This window comes from Marmota marmota, unplaced genomic scaffold, assembly GCF_001458135.2.
Source record: "Marmota marmota marmota unplaced genomic scaffold, marMar, whole genome shotgun sequence".
NCBI lineage: Eukaryota > Metazoa > Chordata > Mammalia > Rodentia > Sciuridae > Marmota > Marmota marmota.
The window spans coordinates 8558221-8582353 of NW_025999932.1; the positions used below are offsets into that span (position 1 = coordinate 8558221).

The 24133-nt window shown below is 36.4% G+C and overlaps 1 protein-coding gene across 3 annotated transcripts in view; it reads right to left on the bottom strand.

Annotated features, from left to right (window-relative positions):
* Positions 1–511: 511 nt before the first annotated feature.
* Tpp2 (tripeptidyl peptidase 2) overlaps positions 512–24133 on the bottom strand; it is a 65921-nt gene continuing 42299 nt past the window's right edge. The window contains exons 21-30 of one of the 3 annotated variants that reach the window (XM_015484111.2): positions 23561–23698; positions 22067–22311; positions 21745–21823; positions 19938–19976; positions 15041–15192; positions 11193–11289; positions 10004–10134; positions 4691–4898; positions 3258–3377; positions 512–1461 (exon numbers count right to left, since the gene is read on the bottom strand). In XM_015484111.2, coding sequence (XP_015339597.1) covers positions 1372–1461; positions 3258–3377; positions 4691–4898; positions 10004–10134; positions 11193–11289; positions 15041–15192; positions 19938–19976; positions 21745–21823; positions 22067–22311; positions 23561–23698 — 1299 coding nt within the window. In that variant the 3' untranslated portion in view covers positions 512–1371. Of the gene's footprint in view, positions 1462–3257; positions 3378–4690; positions 4899–9992; positions 10135–11192; positions 11290–15040; positions 15193–19937; positions 19977–21744; positions 21824–22066; positions 22312–23560; positions 23699–24133 lie in introns of those variants that run through there. The other 2 variants (XM_015484112.2, XM_015484113.2) reach the window with 2 other exon arrangements.

A 24133-nucleotide genomic window follows, 5' to 3' on the forward strand; every position in this document is an offset into this window, starting at 1 on the left:
AGAGAACATGTCCAAGTGGCTGTTCACAAAGGAACTTTTGACTGTGGACACTGTGTGCAAAACGTTTTTTGTGTATATTTGTGTTTTCTTATAAAGGCTCTAATGCTTTCATCAGATAAAAAGCAGTTCTGAGTGACTTAGACTAGATTAGTTGGTAGGTCTTTTACAACAGTAAAATTCTATAGGAACAAGATGAAAAAAACCACACATACACACAAACAATTTGCTATTCAATAAGTAATTAACAGATGTTTTAATATTATCTATTTCTGTCTATTTCATGGAGGCAGGATAAAAGAAGCAAGAATAGTAACCAGGAAAAAAAAAGATAATAAAAAGCTGAACATACACAAAAGCCATTCACACAATAAGAACTGGAAATATATTCAAATAATTGCAAGCCTATAAGAAACGGTATAAAATAAATTACTTGTTTATTTTTTTGTCTGTAGATTTAATATATATTATTTGTTTTAACCCCCAATTTGATTTATGAAAAATTAAGACCAACTTTAGGAAGCTTCAATATTCACTTTTATTATTTATTAAAAAAAATTAAGGTATCAGACTGCATATGGTGTACTGTGATTCCGGTTTTGCACATTTATTCATGTGTTTTACATTATTTCAACTTTAATAAACATACCACGTGTGTATCTTTACAATACCTGATAAAGAGTCAGCTGTCTGGCACTTATACACGCATTATTAATTCATTCTGATACTGTGTACTTCAAGGATGTAAAAAATGACTTGCCTATCATAACCACAAGTTGAAAATTTATTGAAACAGTTATGTTCTAGCAAATGCTACACATTTGTGAAGGTTTTATTTTTTTCCCCTTAATTGAATGTAAACATTTGCCCAAAAAAAAAAAAAAAAAAAAAAAAAAAACCCTGGAAATGAGGTTTTGTTAATTTTTAGTCCAATAAATAATTTTAGCTACGCTCAATGTAGCTTTTTTTAAGGCCTTTATACAATTGAAAAAAATTAAAGTTGAGCGTGTTAAAACCCTGTTCATTTATAAAATAAAAAATAGAATTTTACAGGTTTGCGTTAAAAGTTGCTGTTCTGAAACTATCATGCATGTAAGAAGCTGTGACCCAACTCAAAGTGCTCGGGGTTGGCAGCAAGGTTTATCCTCTCCTGCCAGCCATCTGAGGCATTAAGAAAACACCATGATGTCAGAGTCTACATTTACATGTATTAAGCCACACGCCAGTGAATTCTCTGATAAATACACATTGTTTTAATGATCAGTATTGATAGTGGATGAAAACATGCATTAGACTAAAAATGCCACAAATTTGTTCTTATATCCATTCACTATAAAACTTTCCTTTTCAAAATTTAAAGTCTTGGTTCTTATTTTAGAATACACAATAATCAGGAGGATACATGATGGGGAGCCAGTTTTCAGTAAAAGATGCACAATGGGTCCATCCAAGTAATTTCATCAGCTACAATAAAACACAATTAATATATTACTAAGAGATGACAGATTTCCAAGCTCAATATTTAGGGTGAATTATCCATCAACTATTTAGCAACAGTAAAGTAACAGCAGACAGAATCTTCCTTCTTTCTATCAACCAACCCTAAGTCCACCACCCATTGACCTTCTTTCTTCCCTAGTACCCAGCTTTCTTATCAACCAACCAACTTTCCACCAACTGGCCCTCCCTCCCACGTGACCATGACTGCTACAACCTTCCTTCTTTCCTCTTATCAACCTTGCCATAGTCCCTTCTGTCCAGCCTAACTTCCTTACCTTGCTACTACCACCCTAACCTCCTTTCGCTCATTTGTTCTGGGTGCCTGCTGTTAGGTAGGACACTGTTCTAGGCACCGAGAAGATAGCTAACTAAACCAACTCTCCACCTTCAGGAAACAGGATCCATCAGGAAAAACAAATAAGCAAGTATGAAGTTACTGATCTGGTACACAACGAAAACAAATGATACACCACAGGGTACAGCTGGGAAGCTAGATGGGCAAGTATGCATCTCTGAGGAGGTGGCGTGTAAGATGAAATTTTCTCTAAGAGTTTGGGTATGAACTTTCCATTAGACACTACGGCAGTGTTCAGGGCCTTCAGTGGGAAGGGTGTGGTTGTTTGCAGCCACTGTGGAGAGTTTGGTGTGGCAGAAACAGTGAAGAGGAAGTGTGGTGTGGACATGGTTGGAGAAAAGCAGGCAAGAACCCATGGGCTACAGGGAGGGGTTGGATTTACTCTAATGTGACAGAGATGCCTAGTAGGCATCAAAAGACATCTTTCTGGCTGTTGGGTGTAGAACAGACAATAGTGGGGCAGAGTTGAGGGGAGACACATTAGGAAATAATGCCCAATGTCAATCTCTGGAAGCGCCACTGGCTTTCACATTTGTATAATATAGCTCACAAATTATATTCTATGATGAAAACCACACTAGACATAATAACAACTAGCTCCAGAAAAAGTTCTCTTACCCAAGTAAAAGATCTGAAGAACCTACTTTAAACTGTCTTACAATTTGGACTCACTGGCTGATGCACACTTGTATACAGAAAAAGTTCCAAGGGCTCACTGTGCCAAACAATTCTGCAGAAACCTACTGATCCATTTTACATCCAAATTTAGCTTTATATACAAATATAAGTGCCCTACACTAGATCCTGAGCTGCATCTGGTGCCACCAAAACTCCCTGCTGTCATATATCATTCAGGCATAAAACAATTATGCATTCAAAGACAATTGCAGGAATAATTTCTGCAAAATTCCGTAAGTTTTTTTATATTAACTTGTATAGAAAGCTCAACTATAGAGTTTCTCTTATACAACGTGATACATGGTAAAATAATTAACAAAAGTGGCCTAGGATCTCAAGTGAAGAAAATCAAATACAAGCTCTGAGTTCAATCATTTTAGGACTGTGGTATTAAAAGAAAATTAAAGGAGTCAAAAGTTTAATTAAAAGAAAGTTTTCTTCATAAAGGAAAATTCTGTCTTCTAATTATATAAAACAATGCATTTTTTTCTTGTTGAAAAGATCTGGAGCTAATACAAGTTTCTCCCCTGGCCCCACAGAAGTGAAGAATGTTTTTAAAATTTAAATAGTTTAATGAGGTCTCTTATACACATTACATTAATTAAAGTAATAACTGGTCATGATAACATCAGTATTGCTATGTCACTGCCATAGCCCTTTAAAAGTCTCTCGTCACTGTGCAATACTGAAGTGACACTTAAAAAAAGACAATTTTAACATCACTTACTTGAATACAATTTTTCCAGTTTTCTTTTGTTGGTTTTTCTTCCACAAGTTTAGTTGCAAATTTAAGGCCTCTCCCATACATTTTATTTACTAATGCATGCTTGTATGCAAATGTCAAAACCTATGACATAGAACAAGATAAAGGTTATCTATGAAATGGTTACATTTTAAAGCATATAACTTTAATAATAGAAGAATTAAGGCTTTAACAGAAGTGTAAGTAAAATCAATGTGTTACATCAAACACATTTTTAAAAACTTTAAAAAACAAATAGTGTCTTTGAAAGGACTGAGGAATTCCATAGATGAGGTAATTTATTTTGGGGAAGAAAAACAGTAATATGAGAGGTCACTAGCTGTTGAAATCTACTTTAAAATACCTCTTCATGTAAAAGAAACCAGAGTTAACACAAATAATTGCAAAAACAAAAATTAGGGCAGGTATACAAAAAAATGTAGAGAGACACTATAAATCACTAAAATTGTAAATGAGGATAAGTTCAAAAAAGTTATCAAATTATATATACAGGTCCCTTTTGTACACGTTTTGTACCTTTAATTATTACATTTGTCAAATCTACTTGTAATAATTTATTTACATTTTGGACTCCATTTTAGAATGTAGAGAATGTCCTCAAAGAAAGGACTCCTGTCACACTGATTTGTATTCTGGAGCCAAGCAAGTGTTTAACAACCGAGCTGCAAATGTAGTGAACAGACTAGTCATGGAATGCATAGGCAGCATTATCCCTAAGGGTCTTATTGTTAGGTCCACCAAGTGTTCACAGGCTCTGCTACATTCCCTAACAGACAGGGCCCAGGTTCTTGCTGAGGCTGGCCTTGAACTTTGGATCCTCCTGCCTCAAACTCTTGAGTAGCTGGGATTAAAGGAGTGTACTGCATCTGGCTTAGTAGTTATATAATCTCTATTGTCGGAATTATAGCAGAGAGCTGAAGGGGACTGAAAACATTTTAATAACTAAAATCTTAAACTACATTTTTTCAAAAAAGGGTTCAGAACAGAGTAGCTTCCAATTAAAATAATTATTTAGAAGTTAGGGGGTTTTGAGGAAAATAGTATCTAAGCAATCAGTATAACCGCCCCTCAATACACACATTAGCGCATCAACAAGGTGAGGAGGCCTGAAGATGTTTCTAGAAGACTTCTCTGATTTACCTTCATACATAACTGGTTTAACTAAAAGACTATTACATGTATTTTCAAATTGCTTTGAGGATCATCATGGTTAAACAGACCCTCTGTAGACGTACAGTAATGGTAAATGTTTTCAAAACAGGCAGGACAAACATGAGGCACAGGGTCACGGAGTCCTCCTCAGAGCCGAGCTGAGAGCTTCCTTTCATTCTTCCCTTCCTTTTTTGGCAGCAGTGAGGCTCAAGAGAGTTTTGTTAAAACAAGGAGCAGAAGATTACCTTATTGTCAAAAAGGTCAGTCCATTTTGTAGTTTCCCAAAACGTCTCTGACAGAGACTCCAAAGCACACTCTCCTTCGTCTTCCTTTCCTTCTGCATCACCAGCTGCTGCCCCATCGTGAGCCTGCGTGTGAAGAAGGTGGTCCGCCAGGGCACATCCTTTCCTACAAAGGGCATCTACCAGGGTGGACTTCTGTTTGTCCATATCACTGAATAGTAATTAAAAAAATATTTCACAGATTAGTAAAATTTGTTATCATGACCATATTACCTAAAATTAAATTGCATGCAGTCTTTTACCTAAGATTTACAATGCAGAACTATTTTAGACTCACATATGTACATTTGTATTTTACATCAAATATGATTCCTTATATCAATAAACATTAAATGAGCCATTGTCACACACAGAGATTAAGCGAATCAGGAAGTTGTGCTTGGGCAAAATAGAATGCCATTAGCAACAGAGCTGAAAGGGCAATCAGCTCTTAACTGATTCTCAGCTACAGAACCCTAGGCCAATTCTCTGTAGTCTCCAGATTTCTTACAAAAAAGCCTTTTATCTTTTTTTGTGGTGAGAGGCAAGCACTCTACCAACTGAGCTATATCCCCAGTCTTCTAGATTTCTTACAAATAGCCATTATTATATCTTCACTTGTGGATATGGACAGGAAGACAGGTTCTTCTAGGCATGAATTTTTATGTACAAATAGAGCAAACACAATGTTTACTCTGAATATGCCACTAACCATCCTAGCATTTAACATATTAATTCATTTAACTCAATTCTGTGAGTAAGATATTCATTATCCTCATTTTGTGAAGGAGAAAACTGAAACCCTAAGAGATTGAGAATTTATCCACAGACCTGTAGTGAGGAAGTGGCCAATGTGGAATTCAGGCTAGCAGTCTGCCTCTGCAACATGCGCTCAGTCCCTAGAGTGAACTGCTTTGCTCTGGTGCAGGAACAGTATGCACAGGTGCCTGGGACATACTGACACTCAACAACTATCAAGTGAAACAGGTACCACCTTCCTTCAAGGAAAAGCAAATCTCTAGAATGCTTGCTGATTTCTGGCATTCTGTCCGACTCATGTCAGATACAAATGAAGACCATGAGGACTGAGAGTGCTGAGCAAATGACCAGGAGGCATGAAGCTGTGGATGCCCTAGGAGTAAGACTGCTCTGAAGGAGCCAGGGTGAAGCGTGTGACACGTGGAAACACCGGGACTAATCTATAAGAATTAGTAGGAAAGACAATTCCCAGCCCAACAGCTCGGGGGCTCCGGGGCTCATCCATTAACCTTGCACACCGAGTCCTGTTAATTCAAGAGGCAACATGGTAGGGCATGGGAAGACTAAGTACCATGAAAACGTTGCTGCTAAAACATTGCCCAAGATAGGTACATTCTGTGGTCCAAAGTCCATCTGGTTCTGTGAGGTCTTACCTAAGAAGCCATTACAATTTTAACACAGTTGCAAAGTAGATAAAATTTGTCTATAAGACGCTTAACAGTTTAGCACTAAGGGTTTCAAAGCTTTAAAGAACCACATTCACTCACTTTTTGTGGAAACATATCTGAGAGCTGCTTGGTCACTCCGGACTTAAGAACAACAGGATTTATGAGTTGACTTTGGTGGCATCTACACGGCTTCTCATTTACTGAGTGACCCTCTTTCCCCCACCTTTCAGATGCCCTCTCTGCAGTCTTTCATTTATGTTTTATGACAACCTGGGAGTCAGGCACAACTATTAGTTCCCTTTGTGAGAAGAAGGAGCACTGAGGAACAGAGCTGGATGGCATGGCGGGCTTCGTCACTCTCACCGTGACTGGCCAATTCTGACTGCTCAGAAAAGGGCTGGAAGGATGCAGAAGGCAAGCTGGGGGCAATCTGGGTGCTCTGAACTTGCCAAACCTGGAATAAGTCACCTGCAAGGTGCCTTTCTATTTCAGCATCCTCTGACTCAGTCGTCTAATTTCCACACATCTGGAATATTCTGTTCCTATACTCTTGTCCCTTAGTAACAAATTGCTCAGACAGAATGCTCCTGTTAATTCCTAGGGCTTTCCCCACTCAGGAAAGGCAGCTTTCTCTTCTGTAGGCTTCTGTATCTTAAAATGCCGATTATATTTCATCTTTACATTCTTTAGATGTTAAGTTTTCTTAAAGTAATGTACCTTGTTCATTTTTTAAGTTCTCCCCAGTGAAGTCTTACATACAGTATTTGCTCAATAAACACCTTTTGAATCAGATCTAGTTAAGTATCCATGAACTGATCTCACTACATTTTGGAAGCAACTTAAGTAAATCCTAAATTTAACTTTAATGATTAAGTAAGTGGTCTAAATGTAACTAAAAGTTGGTATCAGATGACATACAAAAAGCCAGTATCATTTTGAGGATTGTAAAATGGCCATTGTATTATTTTTCATGAGTGACTGAAGTGAAAACAATTTTGCATGAAAATGAGAAATCAATGACTAATAAGTCTCTGCTATCTGCTAACAGGTAATACCCCAAAGGAAAAAATAACCATTTCCTGATAGGATCTCAAAAGCAACTTATCTTAAACATTGCCACTTCAAGTTTTCAAATAAAAGTATTCTACTCTAAGTCAACCTGTTCGGAGTCCAAAGAAAGGTCCCAGGAAATGGACAAACTGATCCAATGTTGTCAGAATCTTAAAGCCAGCTTAATTCAGCATTTTAGTGCATTTTGGCTCTTTTCTAGATTTGTCAAAGTTTATTTCAAAGCCCTGACAGGTATGCTGTTTAACAGCAAGCACTCTATGATTATCACTATATCCGTCAATAGTTTTGTTAAGAGTTCAGGGTTCAGCACTCTCCAAAGGGCAGAAGCTGAAGAAAACACTTGAGATGAAAACAGTGGGGAAGAATACATTTCTGGCTCACTGTAACCTGGAACTGAGTTTCCTCCATGGATAAAATTTAAACAACACAGGCAAAATATCAGGAGAGAAAAATGGACCTTAATATTTACTGAAATATCAATATGAGTCAGAGGTGTTGTTTCACATACACTTGAATGTGGGGAAATTATATTATTTTCACAAAGTAACTGATGCTAGATAGAAGGCGTAGGAGACAGCTGACATCAGGGGCCATGATGAGGTTGATCGGGGAAGGTGCAGAATGGGCCTGTGACCCCTGGGGTTCTGGGAAGGCAGGTGTAACGTGATTAAGGCAGACTCCTGCAGTGGGATGGAACACTGACTGGTGTGAAGGAAGGAGAACTGCAGTGTAGACCGGTCGTGCACAGCCAGAAGCCATGCGGGAACAGGAGCCAGTGCTGAGGCCAGGCTAGGTCCTGCCATGCCTGAGTGCAGCTTGCAGGGGAGGGAGGACAGGGTGCAGCGCCAGGCTGGAAGATCAGCCCTGTGGAAGGGAGTCTCATCCTGGAGGCAGAAAGGAAGGTGGCGAGGGTAGGTGCAGCAGGGAGTGGAAAAGGAGCCACGTGCGCTCCACAAGACAGGGCAGGTACATGTGGAGAAATGAAAGGCACGACTGGTCACAAACGCTGGCTTTCCCGCTTCCAGAATGGCTCCTTGGCCACGTCCTCTTAACCTCCCTGAGCACCACTTTCTCCCCTATGAGACTGGGATGAAAATGTCCTACTTCACAGGTTGTTTGGAAGACTCACTACAAATGAGGTAATACATTTCAAAGCCCTAAACAGTCCAGTACACGTTGGCACTTGAAAAACAGTTAATTATTGTAATAATTAATAATATTGACAAAAGGGCAAGTTTATAAAAATTTCTTATTTGGAAAATATGAGAGGGCAGTAACAATGGCCAAATGGCCAGTGTTTTTTAATAAATTTAATTCCACTTGAAAATTACTGCTTATAAGATATTCATAAGATCTTATAATGTCAATATGAACAAGGTGGCAAGAGTTAAAGCAATTTCCAATTCCAAATACTTTAGAAAAAAGTACTGAATAAAGCAAATTGAATTTTTAAGAAAAATCATTTAAGGTAGCTGAAGCAATTTAGGTTATTACTTATAATAACTAAAGGAATGAGGATATTTTTACCCTTGCAAGTTAATGACACCCAATGTTGAAAATAAATCAGTGACAGGAAAACCGGATGCAGGTGAACTACAATGTGATAGTGAGAATTCACAGAAGGGTGGGCCAGGCATGGTGGTACATTCCTGTAATCCCAGTGACTCAGGAGGCTGAGGCCGGAGGATTACAAGTTGCAGGCCAGCGTCAGCAACCGAGAAAGACCCTGTCTCAGAAAAGGGACAAGGATGAAAGTCAGCGGTAGAGCACTTGCAAAGTTCTGGGCTCAATCCTTAGCACCACCAAAAAAAAAAAAAAAAAAAAAAAAAANATTAGTCCCTAATTTTTATACAAATAACTAAGAAATGAGATGCAAGAAAGATTATTTACTGGTTAGGTACTTTTTTATAGTAGCTGCATCAGGCCTGGGGTCAGTCTTCATTGCAATATAAACTGCTAGTGCCGTCTGATCTATATGAGAAATTACAGCATTTGCAGCTTCAACAATTTCATTAAGTCTCTTCATTCGTTCCTGGGGAGAAAAAAGAGAAATTGAAAACTGGGTATATTGCTCAGTACAATAAAGCATTTGATTTTTGTTGTCTCGACCATGAGAGCCGGGTCTGCAGTGAGATCATCTATATCTACATGCAGCCCAGAGGCTCTGTCCTATTTCCTGATGAAGACTCTGGTAGTTGCCAACATCTCTGGAAAACTTGAGTGCAGACATAAATATACCTAACTTACACTTCCTGCTATAGATCAACAGTGAGAGTAAACCATACATGAAGTTTGTAAAAATGTTTTTTTGGTTTTTTTTTTTTGGTGGTTCTGGGGATTGAACCCAGGCCTTGTGACCGTGAGGCAAGTACTCTAGTAACTGAGCTATATCCCCAGACCCCTAAAATTTATACTTTTCATGCTAAGGGTCAATAAATCATTTAAAGATTAATTTCTAGGTGCCATGCTTTGGTCCCCTCAATTTGTCCAGGTCACATAAACCCCCAAGGGGAGAGACTACTTGGTCACAGCTACTCAAACCATTCCACCCTGACACACTTAATGGTACAGAAAGCAAAATGCTTTCCTGGCTGAGTCTTAAAAGGACTGAAGAAAATTATTACAACATTTCTAAGGAGGGAGTACCCAAATATTGATAATCTTGATTATAGGCAAAACCATACATCAGAAAATAATATCCTCAATAACATTAGTCCCTAATTTTTATACAAATAACTAAGAAATGAGATGCAAGAAAGATTATTTACTGGTTAGGTACTTTTTTATAGTAGCTGCATCAGGCCTGGGGTCAGTCTTCATTGCAATATAAACTGCTAGTGCCGTCTGATCTATATGAGAAATTACAGCATTTGCAGCTTCAACAATTTCATTAAGTCTCTTCATTCGTTCCTGGGGAGAAAAAAGAGAAATTGAAAACTGGGTATATTGCTCAGTACAATAAAGCATTTGATTTTTGTTGTCTCGACCATGAGAGCCGGGTCTGCAGTGAGATCATCTATATCTACATGCAGCCCAGAGGCTCTGTCCTATTTCCTGATGAAGACTCTGGTAGTTGCCAACATCTCTGGAAAACTTGAGTGCAGACATAAATATACCTAACTTACACTTCCTGCTATAGATCAACAGTGAGAGTAAACCATACATGAAGTTTGTAAAAATGTTTTTTTGGTTTTTTTTTTTTGGTTTGTCTTTTTACAAAGGACACCCATTTTCTGCATGTCAGAAGATTTCAGAGATGTGATTGGCTGTTGTTCCACACATGAAAGCAGAAGTAAAAAAAATAAAAAAGAAAAGCACTAGCTGATGAAATAAGCTGTTTTCTAATCAATCATAAAACAGATGAGAGTAACAAGATTATTATACTCATAGCGTCCAACTGTGATCACCAGAGTGCTCAGCAGTTGGCTTTTCTCCTATTCAAGTCTTTTAAGAGCTCTCTTTTAAACACACTCTAGGTGACACCTTTCCTGATTTCTAACTGATTATGACCAGCAATTCCCTCCTGCCATGGTCCACCTTACAACAGTCTGGAACTGTGGCTCATCCTTACGAATGAGAATCACTAATGAAGTTAACACAAAGCAGGGACTTTTGCACCACACGTGTTCAGATTTCCATCTGGCCAGGAACTTGCCCTTTGGGTTAATGTCACAAGTCAACCCATAGGCTATCTTCTCTACTACCCCTTCTCACTAACCACAAGACTACTAGGTCACACCACATACATACTACATGCTACCCAGCATTGCTGCCAGTCAACTCCCAGCAGTGGCTAGGTCCTATAACCACATTAATGAAAACAGAGTAACAGGACACTTGATTTGAGGAAACATGTTTTAGTTGGCAAGAACAGACTACAAAGATAAGGATTAACCTATATTTAAAGTACAAATCTTATCTAATATTACAGACAAAATAAGATTTATTAAAAAAAGAACATGTCCAACCTTTTCAGCATCCAGTTGATGAAGCCGTGCAACATACAGGGGAAGGTAAGTCGGATAGGTTTCTTTCAATTCATTATAAATGTCACTAGAATCCAGCCTATGGAGGTAAGAGAGAGAAACATTCACTATTTTCTTCTAAAAAGAACATTTATCTTCTGTATTTTTTTTTTTTTTTTTTTGGGTAGCAGGGATTCAACTCAGGGGTACTTTGACCACTGACCCATATCCCCAGCCCTATTTTGTATTTTATTTAGAGACAGGGTCTCAATGAGTTGCTTAGTGCCTTGCCATTGCAGAGGCTGGCTATGAACTTGCAATCCTCCTGCCTCAGCCTCCCAAGCCACTGGGATTATAGGTGTGCAGCACCATGCCTGGTTTATCATCTCTATTGTTTAACATTGTTTGAAAGTTCCAGTCAAAAAAGACATCAATTTGAAATACAGATGTCATTGACAAAGATGGTCACTATTTGTAGGTACAAATGCTTACCTAGAATACCAAGAACAGTAAACTGAAAGTTATTTCATATAAGAGTTCTTTTAGATGTTCAGATGAAAATAAACACCAACAGCTTTCTTACATACCAGCTATAAACAGATTTGTTAAAAATGAGGAAAACCACATGCCTGGGGTCCAGTGTTCTCATCATACTTCCCAACTAGGATGAGGTAACAAGACTATAACCAGAGAGCCCAACTGAGAAAACAGCACATTCACAAAATAGCAAGAAAGATTAAAGGTCTAGAAATGCCTAAGATCTATATGAAGAAAATTCTAGACTTTTCCAAAAACTCTACAGTATCAAATAAAGAGACATAAAGCAATGTTTTCCTGTGGTTTTGATGTGCCTTTCCCTGAGGACTAAGGACGGTGACCATCTTTTCATGTGCTTATTGGCTTTTTATAATCTTCATTATAGAAATGTCTGTTGAGACTCTTTGACTATTTATAAAACTGGGCCATCTTGGAGAGGATTATGCTCAGTGGCAGAGCACTTGCCTCACACATGTGAGGCACTGGGTTCAATCCTTAGCACCACATAAACTGAATAAAAGTATTGTGTCCATCTAGAACTGGAAACAAAACAAAACAAAAACAACAACAACAACAACAAAAAAACCCCAAAACTGGGCCATCCAACTCTGGATTACCGACTTGTAATTTTTTATATATTCTGATAGAAGCTCCTCAGATATTAAAAAAATTTATATATATATATATATATATCTGTCTCTTATACACATCTAGGGCTCACTGTGCCAAACAATTCTGCAGAAACCTACTGATCCATTTTACATCCAAATTTAGCTTTATATACAAATATAAGTGCCCTACACTAGATCCTGAGCTGCATCTGGTGNTTTATATATATATATATATATATATATAAATATTTTATATATATATTTTATATATATATATATATAAATATTTTAACTCGCTCTTCTCACTGTCCTGATGCTATGCCTTCAGACAAAAATGTTTTTAAATTTGAATCATGTAATCCATGATGTTTCTAAGATTTACCATGATGTCTTCATTCAGAAACTTCAGTTCTTTGACACATTTTTAAGTAAATTTGTGTAGAAGATGTAAGGCAAAGGTCCACCTTAATTCTTTGTCCGCAGAGCTATCTAACTGACCCTGTACCTTTGTTAAAACATCAGTTCTTCCTCACTGAACGGTTTTGACATTGATACCCTTGTCAAAATACAAGTGGCAGGAAAATGACATATTTTTCTGCATGACAATCCTACTTTTGGAGCTGGGCACTCTTGGTGGAGGGAGGGAGGGAGGGAGGGAGCCTGGGGTTTCCTTGGCTTCCTGGCCAGATGTGGTATCACAGTGCCCTGAGCACTGGGGTCCAGTGTTCTCATCATACTTCCCAACTAGGATGAGGTAACAAGACTATAACCAGAGAGCCCAACTGTGAACACCAGAATGCTTAGCAGTTGGCTTTTCTCTTATTCAAGTCTTTCAAAAGCAGAAGGGAATCCCCACTTCTAGAATGCATTCTGCTAGAACCTAGCCTTAGCAACAGGTGGCTGAAAAGATATGAGAAATGATGTCCTGGTTCCTCCTGAAAACAAAGTGCTCCCTCTCATGGGAGCTGGGTGAGAGGGAGCCTGTGTCCACACTGGCACCAGTTTGAAGTTAAATTTCTGTTTCACTGAATTGAGAGTGAAGAGTGAGCAGTGGTCTTTGTTGGAACACCACAGACTTTCATTTTTCTTACCATTTTGTAGATATTTCTGAGCATGTTTCTTCACTTGCTGTGCACCCTTAGGATAATTTTTAGAGTGTTGTTCTTTAAAAAAATAATTTTTCACTAGTTTTACTGGGGAGCAGAATTATTGGGGTTCTCAGGCTATCATCATTATACAAGTCAATCTCTGCAATTTCACTTTTGAGAAATTTATGTTGTATTGTTAAGTACTCATCCTCCAATAAGTCAGAGTAAGACTTTGACTCCTGGTTGAGAAACAATCTAGCTTTAAATGGGAAGGTATATTTGCATGTGGACCCACACATAACGGTTCAATCCTTGGGAATTATTTTTACATTATAAAGACTTCTGTTCCCTCCAAGACTTCATAACTGCAAGCATGCATATATAATCAGCTAAAGGGACTCTCACAGAAAACCAGTGATGAAAGAAACACTGCATACAAGTGGAAAAAGGAACTCATTCAACTACATAGAATAAAATATCGTGGAAAAAGTAAGCCTAGGGGCTGGGGTTGTGGCTCAGTGGTAGAGCGCTTGCCTAGCACATGTGAGGCAGGGTTTGATTCACAGCACCACATAAAAATAAAATAAAGGCACTGTGTCCAACTACAATTAAAAAAAGAAAAAAGAATGAAAAAGTAAGCCAAAACTCAAAGTTGTTGAAAATCTGTGACAAATACAGAAAACATTAATATCTTTTATATTAAATTTAAACTGACAAGAAAAATCTAATGTTCCAATAAAAGACTAGGCAAAGAACATATTTATAATTGATAGAAAGCTATACAAATAACAAATAACTTGCAAAAAGCTCAATTTTAGTGACTAAAGAAGTGTAATTACATAATTTAAGACAGCAATAATGGCCTCTTTTTGGCATCCTGTAGTAGTAGTAGTATATATATATATATATATATATATATATATATACACACACACACACACAGATGAAATAGAAATTATATTTGCACTAGAAGGCAATTTAGCAAAACAGATCAAGATGACTTAAAAATTAATGTTTGACTAAAAAATTACACTATGCTACCTGATGGAAGTTAAAGAAATCTTTATAAAAATGGTCACACAGCATTAGTAAAGAGTTTTAAACACATATATGCTAAATGTTTAAATAGATTACACTGTATCCATAGTACCATCAACTATACAGTAATTAAAAATGGTTCTTTAATGGGCTACTAAATCACACAGGAAATGCTCATACCCCTCCGCCCCCAATAACTGGAAAGCTAGGACACATTATCATTCACACTGCTAAATGTAAAAATATAGAGAAAAATAATAAAAGGACAATGATTATCTTTGGTAGGAAAAAGTTTTCTTTCTTTTCCTTTGTATACCTATCCACCAATAAAATTATCTTCAAGAGCAAATTAAAGTGATTGAAATATTTAAATTTTTTGTCACAAAAGATTATTATAAAAATGAATATATATTCATATATATATATATATATATATATATGGGAAACATTTAGAAGAAATTGTAATCCTACTATCCACTATTAGCAGTTTTGGATAGAATGTGGATATCTACACAATATTGTAATTGGGAAAACAAAACTAAATATCTGGAGGAATAAAACCCACTCAAAAACTTACTTTGTCATCCATTGAATTTTAAGATCCCGTAATGCTTCAGTAAACTCTTCTTTTAAATCTTTCTCTTTTTCTGAATCTTTTTCTTTGTCTTTGCTGCCATTCTTAGTCTTTGTTGGTGGGGGTATTAGGTAGTAATGAACAGGAATTACATCCTATAAATGTAGAGAAAGAATTTTAGATTAATATGCTTAATTTTTTGTACCATAAAATCATCTTCAATAACTGAATATCATGTAATATATATATCATGTTGTGTCTGAATTGTACTACCTTATATTCCAGATTCTAAGGGTCATCATACATCAAAAGTGTCCACCTGTAATCACAATACTTCCCCACCCCCAAACTTTAAAGTACTAATACTTCTAATAGTACCTTTAAAAATAAAGGAGACAAGAACAAGCTTTTCTCCAGTTGAGTGTATTTGGTATTCTTAGCTTTATAACTTATATTTGACAGAGTAATGACAGGAGTCTGTTGACCTTTCACATTTTAAATTTAAGCAGGAGAGGGAATAAGTTAAAGATATAAAGAGATAAGATCCTCATTTCTAAGTAAATCTAAGAGCCATTAACTCCTTTGTTTAACCAATAGGATTTGGTGAGCTCCTTCAATGTGTCAGACAATGCTCTAACAGATGAAAAAAAGTGCAGAGAAGGCCCTTTCCTGTCCTTACAGACACACATTCTAACTGGCGAAGTGAGAAATACACATACAAGAAAGTAAGAGATTAATTGATTTCTGATAGTTTGAAGTCACTAACAATAAAAGAACTCAGAGTGATGGTTAGGTAAGGTGAGGGAACCAGTGTAGACAGAATGGCAATGGAAACCTAAATGGATCTAAAATGAGCACATGAATGAGTATAAATAAACCTAAATAATCTAACTGAAGAGAGAATGAGACATACCCCGTTGAGTAATTAGGTTTTGAAGGCAGAAGGTTTAGCAGCAGACACAGTAAACAGGATTTGATGAAATATAGTTAAACAAATAGATGTTAAGTCCTTAGCAGAGCCTAGCGCAACAGTTTTATGCAAAATAGTTGATTTAAGACACAACTAAAGAATTCTGCTTTTAAATGACTTGATCCTATGTGGATTAAATTTTTTCCTTTGTTTTTTAATACCTCCCCATAATATTTGGAGAATGGATCACAGAAGGCAAAAGAGGAGGCAGGGAAACAAACCTAGGAATTGTGACATGGCATTAGAATGAAGGACAGGCTATGGAAATAGAAGAAAATGAACAGAGAGAAATTGTTTGAAGGAATCACCAACAGTGCTTGCTGACATTGCTGAAAGCTATGGGGATGAGTAAGACCACCAGGACAGGAGATGGGGAAAGAGAAGCCCAGGGCTTGTCCCAAAGCACTCTACTATCTAGAGCACTGTGATTGAGAGAGCAAGCAAAAGCAATCTGGGGTCAGGGACACCTTGAGGAAAAAACCACCATGAAGACAGGAGCAACCAAGTGATGGCAGAGCTGGGGTGGTGCCCGACAGGGAAGAAGGTGAGCTGACACCTGGCAGCAAGGAGCCTGTGGCCACCTTGGGAAGAGCAGTGCAGTGGGATAAAGGCCAAGGAAGGAAGAGAATAGGGAGGGAACAAGTCTATACATGTTCTGAGAAATTTTACTCTGTAGAAAACATAGAAATGGAGTATAAAAACATTTGTTTCATAGCAGGAAGGCTTTTCTTATGAAAATTAATGCACTGTTTGGCAAATGAAATCACATATTACCACACTAGGTTTGTTTTGGTTATCTTTAAATCATTATTTATAAAGTTAGTTTCTCAAATGCTATCTTCATGTTCACATTAAAAATAATGTTAAATCAAAGCATATGTTCCATTTAGTTAAGTTTCTAAAAGCAGAACAAATTATGTTATCAAAAAGACTTTTACTGCCGTCATTATAGTATTTAAGAAAAAAAATTCACATACATTGAGACAGAGATAGCAGTACAAGGCCCTATTTCCTCCAAACAGAGTTTTTCAGTATATATACTATATAAATATGTTCACTTTAACAAAGTTCTCAGTGGAATTCAATTTTGGGTATAAAATGCTATAACAGTAAATCTGAAGAACCACTGCTGTAATTTTAATAGTGTTTCAACACAAAACAATAACTATTATCTCATAATTCATTTATAGCACAGAAAACCACTTTGACATGAGATTCTGAACAAACACATCTGCACCCATTTGGGACCCCTCTCCTTCTGAGGCCAGGGATAGGGCCTGAATAAGGGTTTTATCTGAAGTGTGAGATCGGAAAAAACAAACAAACAAACAAGCTATTGCTTAGCTTTTTTAGGACCCTGCCATAGTTCTTGAGGTTGACTCTCCTGAGTGGGTGTGGCCTTGGGCAAAGCCTAGGTAAAGTGTTTGCTAATAGTCTACCACCAAGGACCTACTGAAACACTGTCTTGGCTCTGTCTGCTGCACAGACACCAGGCATCCAGAAATTAAAGATAGAAGAGGCTTCCAGTATTCACTTTCTGTTAAGGCAGTTCGCTTTATCGTCCAGTGTGTTAGAGTGAGAATGCTGCTTGCCAGGCAGCCCCCACTCATTCTAACAGTTTCCCAGACTAGGAAGAACTGTGACATCTCTGGATAGGAAAACCATGTAGTATTTATTGTAAGGCAATGTCTCCTCTGGAACTCAGAGGTAAGGCATTTTCTATTATTGTTTTAATACTGAAAAAAGAAAACAGAACTGATTAAAAATGAGAAATCCACTAAAATAATTTATTATAATAAATTTACAAAGACCTATAAAAAGCAGAAAGAAATTCCATAATAGAAAGCTTAATCTATTAGGAAAAATACAAAAGAAAAGTTTATGATGAATTATCTTAAGCAAAAAGCAAACCTTTATACTCAGTACCATTATAAATGCTAGTAAAATTCTATAAAATACTTCAGAACAAGAATTTATTATCAAAATTGTAAGTCTGATAGTTTTAATTCATTTATTATCAAAAGAAAAAATGAGGCTGCCTTTCATTTGTGATATCAAAATCATTTTATTCTTTTTTTTACAATAAGTATCTTTTCAACCTGCTTCTCAAGGCTCAATGTAAGGTCAATTTAATAGAAATGGTTTTGTACCTTAAATCTTGATTAGGGTTTAAAAAGACAGCCAAGAAGCATCATCAGAGCAGAAAAGCTCTGAAGAGTATTCCATAGTAGACATTTAATGGTAAATAATAAATTTTTTTATTCCACTTACGCACAAAGGATTTCAGTAGTGTTCAAATTGACACAAAGTCAAACTCACCTGTCAAACTACTCTTTTAGCAGCATAACATTGCCATTTATATTCTGATTCAAAAATGCAAATTCTCTAGTTCTTAAATTATTATTAACTGTAAGTTCAAAAATTCAAAGCTTTATACAAACTAAAATAACTAAAGATTAATGCTATATATGATCTTTTAAAAGTAACTAAATTCTTTCACATTGTATATCCATACACAATTTTCTTTGTAATGTGCCTACACTGCTTATTTTAAAGTTAGAGCCTACACTTGCACTGAAGACAGGAAGGAACAGGCAGAAGTCACTATAGTGGCCAAGTTCCTCATACAAAGCCTTACTAGCCATCTAGCAATGACAATCTGATTCATTCAACTGTTTCCTACCTTGCACATCTTAACACAAACAAAACCCACCAGAATGCCTCCAAAGTCAACCAAAATATATAAGAGGAAAGAAAGAAAAAACAAACAAACAAAAACCTAATTGGGCATGACCTTGATGATACGCATCTTCTATCTTCAATGACTCCTAGAATACTTTCTTCCCTTTCTTGAAAGCAATGACTTTCAAACTATCTTCATGACAAACCAAAGATGCAAACATCAATATATAAAATGAAATACAGTTTTTACATGCTGCCTTCATTTCTTCAAATAAATTTACCTGACCCACAAATGGGTCAAAATGTCCACTTCAGACATACTGGTCTTTATTCTTCTATCTGGGAAGATAATTTCTGGGGTGTACTGTGTTTGAACAAAGCATTTATTGTTGTACAACAGTATGAACATTTTAATAAAGGAATTTTACCTATTATAAAATGGTGATCCCCAGTTCCATAACACTAGAAATTAAGAAACATAGTTATCTTTTGTCTATGTCTTAAAACACTACTGACTCTCCACTGCAGTTACTTCCTGCTGAAGCAAATGCTAAACGGTGCCAGTGGAGCTTCACTAAATGTGAATCTTTTAAAATTTTCTTTGTTGAGTTACATTTGGCTCTAGCTGTTAACAGGTTCCCTTATGTGCTATGGGGAAGTCAAGCAGACCACTGGAAGGCAAAATCTGTTCATATTTAGTATACACTTTAATTTTTTTGTCAGCAGTTCTTATTTCTGGTCCTGTGATCTCCACTGATATCTTTTGTCTCTATCCTTCCAGAACAGGATAGATTCAAGAGCCGGGAATAAACTTCACTTTAGAAAGCTGGAATATTTTATTAATCATATCAATCCAGTTTAAAAGTGATTTTAATTTTGTATATAAGTGCTTTGGCCTCTATGGCTAAATTTTTAGGATGATCTCTTTGTAAGATTTTAGATAAACAAAATTCCAAATTTTATTACTTGATATCATATCTGTGGCAAGAAATGAATAGCATTAAAATTTTTTGATACAAAGGAACAATAGGAGTCTTCCAGCAATTTACGATTGGAAAAAGCCTTTAGAAAAGCAGTATGTCAACACTGCTTGTAGGTACAGTGAAGAGCGCTGTACTGCAGAATGTAAAGAAAGGAAACTAAGGGTGAGATTTTTTTTTAAAAAAAGATTTATAATAGTGACAGAAAGTTTAACTAATATGTAAATAAGGTTTTAAGACATTGTTTTTAAGAACTGACAATCAGTACCTTTTTAAATTTTCCTTGTCGTTTGGCTGCAGACTGCCCCTGGGAGTTAGAACGACATTCTGTAAGAAAACATGCACAATCTACACAGGATGGAGACACCACCTCTGTCTAATTTTCTTCTGACTTGCATTCCATCTGCATGTGTCTGTGATCCAAATGGCATGCTTTTATACAAAGCAACACTGCCACTTCAAATATAAGTATGCTACTCTAAGAACAAATGTTTTTCAGCTTTTTATCTAAAGTATTTAGTGACCAAAGTTCATTGATTAAGATTAAACACAAATTCAGCTGACAGTCCGCAGGATCTGATTCTAAAGGGTGTCATCACAATAATGCAAGCCTATGCATTCTAATAAAAAGCATCATTCAGGGTTATCATGAAAGTCAAACAGAAGTAAAACAGTTACCTCCCATCTGCCAAAAAACATCAGGAAAGCAAAACTACTGAAGAAAGATTCAATAAATAATGCAATGGAAATTATAATGCACTCAACAGCTTAGGTTACTGCTCTAAGAAAGTCTACCTTACTGACTACAGTTAACTAACCATGGTTCATGCCACCCGGCTGTAATTTCACAATTGCTTCTGAAACTGCAGTCAGGAAGTACTAACAATTTATGATATTTCAATTCTTTTCTGTTATGCTTGTCACACGAAGTGGACTCTTCACAAGAGTCATCTGTCATCTGGGTGAAAAGTTCAGAGCTGCAGCCTCATATCTGAAGCAGCTATGTTTCCAAGGAAATGAAATCTACAAAAAAAGACTATAAGGATTTCTTAAATTCCAATATCAACCACTGACTTACTTCAAATTATACTAAAGGATAACTTAGAAATGAGACCCAAGAAACATTGGGACAAACAATTTTTCTAAGTACAAAATTCCTAAATTATGCTTCAATGGCAGTGAATAAATGACCTTGTTTCAACAGTGGCAAAAAATAAATTAGACTTTAAGATGCATAAAATTTCATTTTGATAACATTAATAAATCCCAGCATCAAATGGTAGACTGACTTAGCTTTGTAAGAACTAATGCTAAGCTGTAAGAATGCAAAGCTGTTAAGAATGATAACTTTAATGAATATTGAGCTAAAATGACTCTATGACAAAAGATGACAAATGGATGTAAGTACCATTCTCATAGTGAATTTGTAATGAAAACACAGATGGAAAAAACTGACAAATACCTATAAAGTTGTAATATTTGTTTCTAAACTATGACAACCAGAAACAGGTTTCTAAGAGAAAGCATAATTTTGAAACAATAAAAGGCAATGCTAAAAGACATTTATTTGCCTACATTAATTATGCAAGATTTCAATAAGAGAAAGGTTTGCTCAAGTGTGAAAAATGTTGTTCATTTGTAATAAATGTTCTAATTGGCTTTTAGAAGCAACCCAAGACAATGTGATTTACTCTAATTTCTATAATATTAATGAAAATTCTACAGCATGCTTTAATTTTAAAGATTTCATTTATTTAAGCCAAGTTTGATTTGAATCTACAGGTTTCATAAGAAACTCAAGTACATCTGCCACTGAGGCAGGATGGATTCAGGGCCAGAGCACACAGGCTTGTGGAAAAGACTAAATATTTAGAAAATATGACACATTTTAGACAGGCAAATATTAATCCTGTTTCACTAGTTACTTGGGGAAAAATACTTTAAAACTGCTTCCCCTCTACCCACTGCCCATGGATATTTTCTTTTACCCAAACTGAAATGTGGAATTAATTCCTATCTTTAAAGAAATGGAAATTTTGAAACAGATAGTTTCAGTGTAAATAACTAATACTTACAGCTTTTTTGCCAAGTTCAGTCTTTGACAATGTTAGTGATCCTGCAAGGTAGCATCCAGGTCCCGCCCCTTTAGGTATTCTAATGGGAGAATTAAAGAGGGAAAAAAGCAACAAAGAAGAAAGTTTCACAAAGATAATTAGGGGAAAAATGTCAAAACAATTCTGTGCTGAAAAAATTCCCCATAGCTAAGATTTCAAAGAAATAACTTCAGTTTAAAGTGACAACATTCTATAAAAATTTTGCCTAATACAATGAACTCAAATTGGAAAGACCACAGTACAGGTGTTCACAGACCACAGTATCAGCAAAGTCATCACTTACTTGTCATCAGGTAAGGAAGTAACAAAGAATGGTTGGTTATATTTGGGTGGTAATGTCAAGTTGCTTGATTTCTTCTTTCCTAGAAGTGCAAGGCTATGATTTTCATGAATATCTAAACTCAAGGTATTAGATAACCTATGAGAAACAATAAATGGAAGGTCTTTAAGACGCTCCAGGTCACTGATTTGTTCATGACGAATCTGTAGTCGAATTGTATAATCTCCTTTCTCCAATTTCAAAGAATACTAAAAAAGAAAAACAAAACTAAACTAAACATTTGGGGAAAGTTCAATTTAATCAAGCAAAAAGAAATGACAATAAGAAGATAAGAGAGGGACACACAAGTGAACAAGATACATGCACAAACTAAGTGCCTCATGTGCCAATGAGCAGAAAGATCAGGACACTGAGCTGCTGCCCCTGGTCACACAGGTAGTGAAGCACAGGAAGTTCAAGTCAGGTCAGACTCCTAGGCCCTTACTCTTCCCACAACAGAATACTGCCATATTCTTGGCTAAACCAGTGTCCATTCTAGACTGATAAAAGCAATGATTTATTTATTTATTTATTTATTTTTTAGTTCATGGGTCCTCAAAGACACAAACTACAAAAAAAAAAAAGAAGTGCTGTATAATATCTAAAACAAATACACATGGTGCATGTGCCTACATATGACTTCTGGTAATGTTTACACTGTAACTCAAATGTCACACCCCACCCCTTTACAGCGAACAAGAAAGAGGAAGCCAGCAGAGATCAAGGAATACACAGTGATAATGTTCATGGAGAATGGATGTTGTATTTTGCATCTGCACTTTCTTCTGAGAAGATCCGAAAAGTAACCAAAGTAACAGCACTGCAGTGATTCAGTCTGCACCAAGATGAGACTACTGCTTGCTTTGAGGAAAACAAATTTCAATCAGGGATAAGATTTCTATAAATTATAATTATAAGCACTTAATATACAGTTGTCAAATTAAGAAGTAGATTTTAAAGTGGAAACAAACTGAAGCCACCTGGATGGACACTGCTTAATGTTCCCTTTAGCTCATTAGACCTGGGGTCACTTCGAGGTGCTCACATACCTAGGATGATTTGCCTTCCACTTTCACATAGGTAATGGCAGTGTGTAGGAAGGAGAAATACTACAAACAGCTACACTGGGCTAGGGGTGTAGCTCAGTGGAAAAGCATGTACTTAGGATGTACAAGACCCCAGCACCTTAAACAACAACAAACTACAATGCCTAGGGCCCACAGGCATCATGCACGCCCTCCTCTAACCCCACACAATCAGCTTAACTACATGGCGGAAGAGCTGTCAATCTGTTCCTCAACAACTACAATAGACAAGGAAGTTCCTGCAGTTTGTAAAAGTACTAAACTGCAAGACCATGGCATCTTTAAAATGCACAAATATTACAATAGCAAGAAATTAGGGTTTCGTGGGATAGTTTCTGTTAGTTCTAACAAATCATCACTGCCAATTTTATACCTGATGTGGATAGGCATCACCTGAGCCCATCTGTCTTTTGTTCTGGTCAAAAATAATCCAAAGTTGGCTGTCAAATTCTGATTCATATAACAATTCACAAAGAAGTGGGCAGCTTGGAGTTACTTCTCCACTCTTAGGCTATAAAAAAAAAAAAAAAAAAAAAGGCTAATTATACAATGTGGTTTATACATATAATTTCTTTCCCTTTTTTGGGGGGTACTGGGGATTGAACTCAGGGGCACTTGACCACTGAGCCATATCCCCAGCCCTATTTTGCATTTTATTTAGAAACAGGGTCTCATTGAGTTGCTTAGTGCCTCGTTTTTGCCGAGGCTGGCTTTGAACTCACGATCCTCCTGCCTCAGCTTCCTGAACTGCTGTTTACTATGATTTCTAATATAGATTTTGAATACTGGTATCAAGATAAGATTTTTTCATTAAGAAGTATTCAGAATGCTTTCTTCTAAAACTTACGAAAATGCAGAACATCTAGTATTTTGACACTAATTAAAGACACTTTTCTTTACAAATGTTAAAAAATACAAACATAGCTATTATGTTCTCGTTAACCAA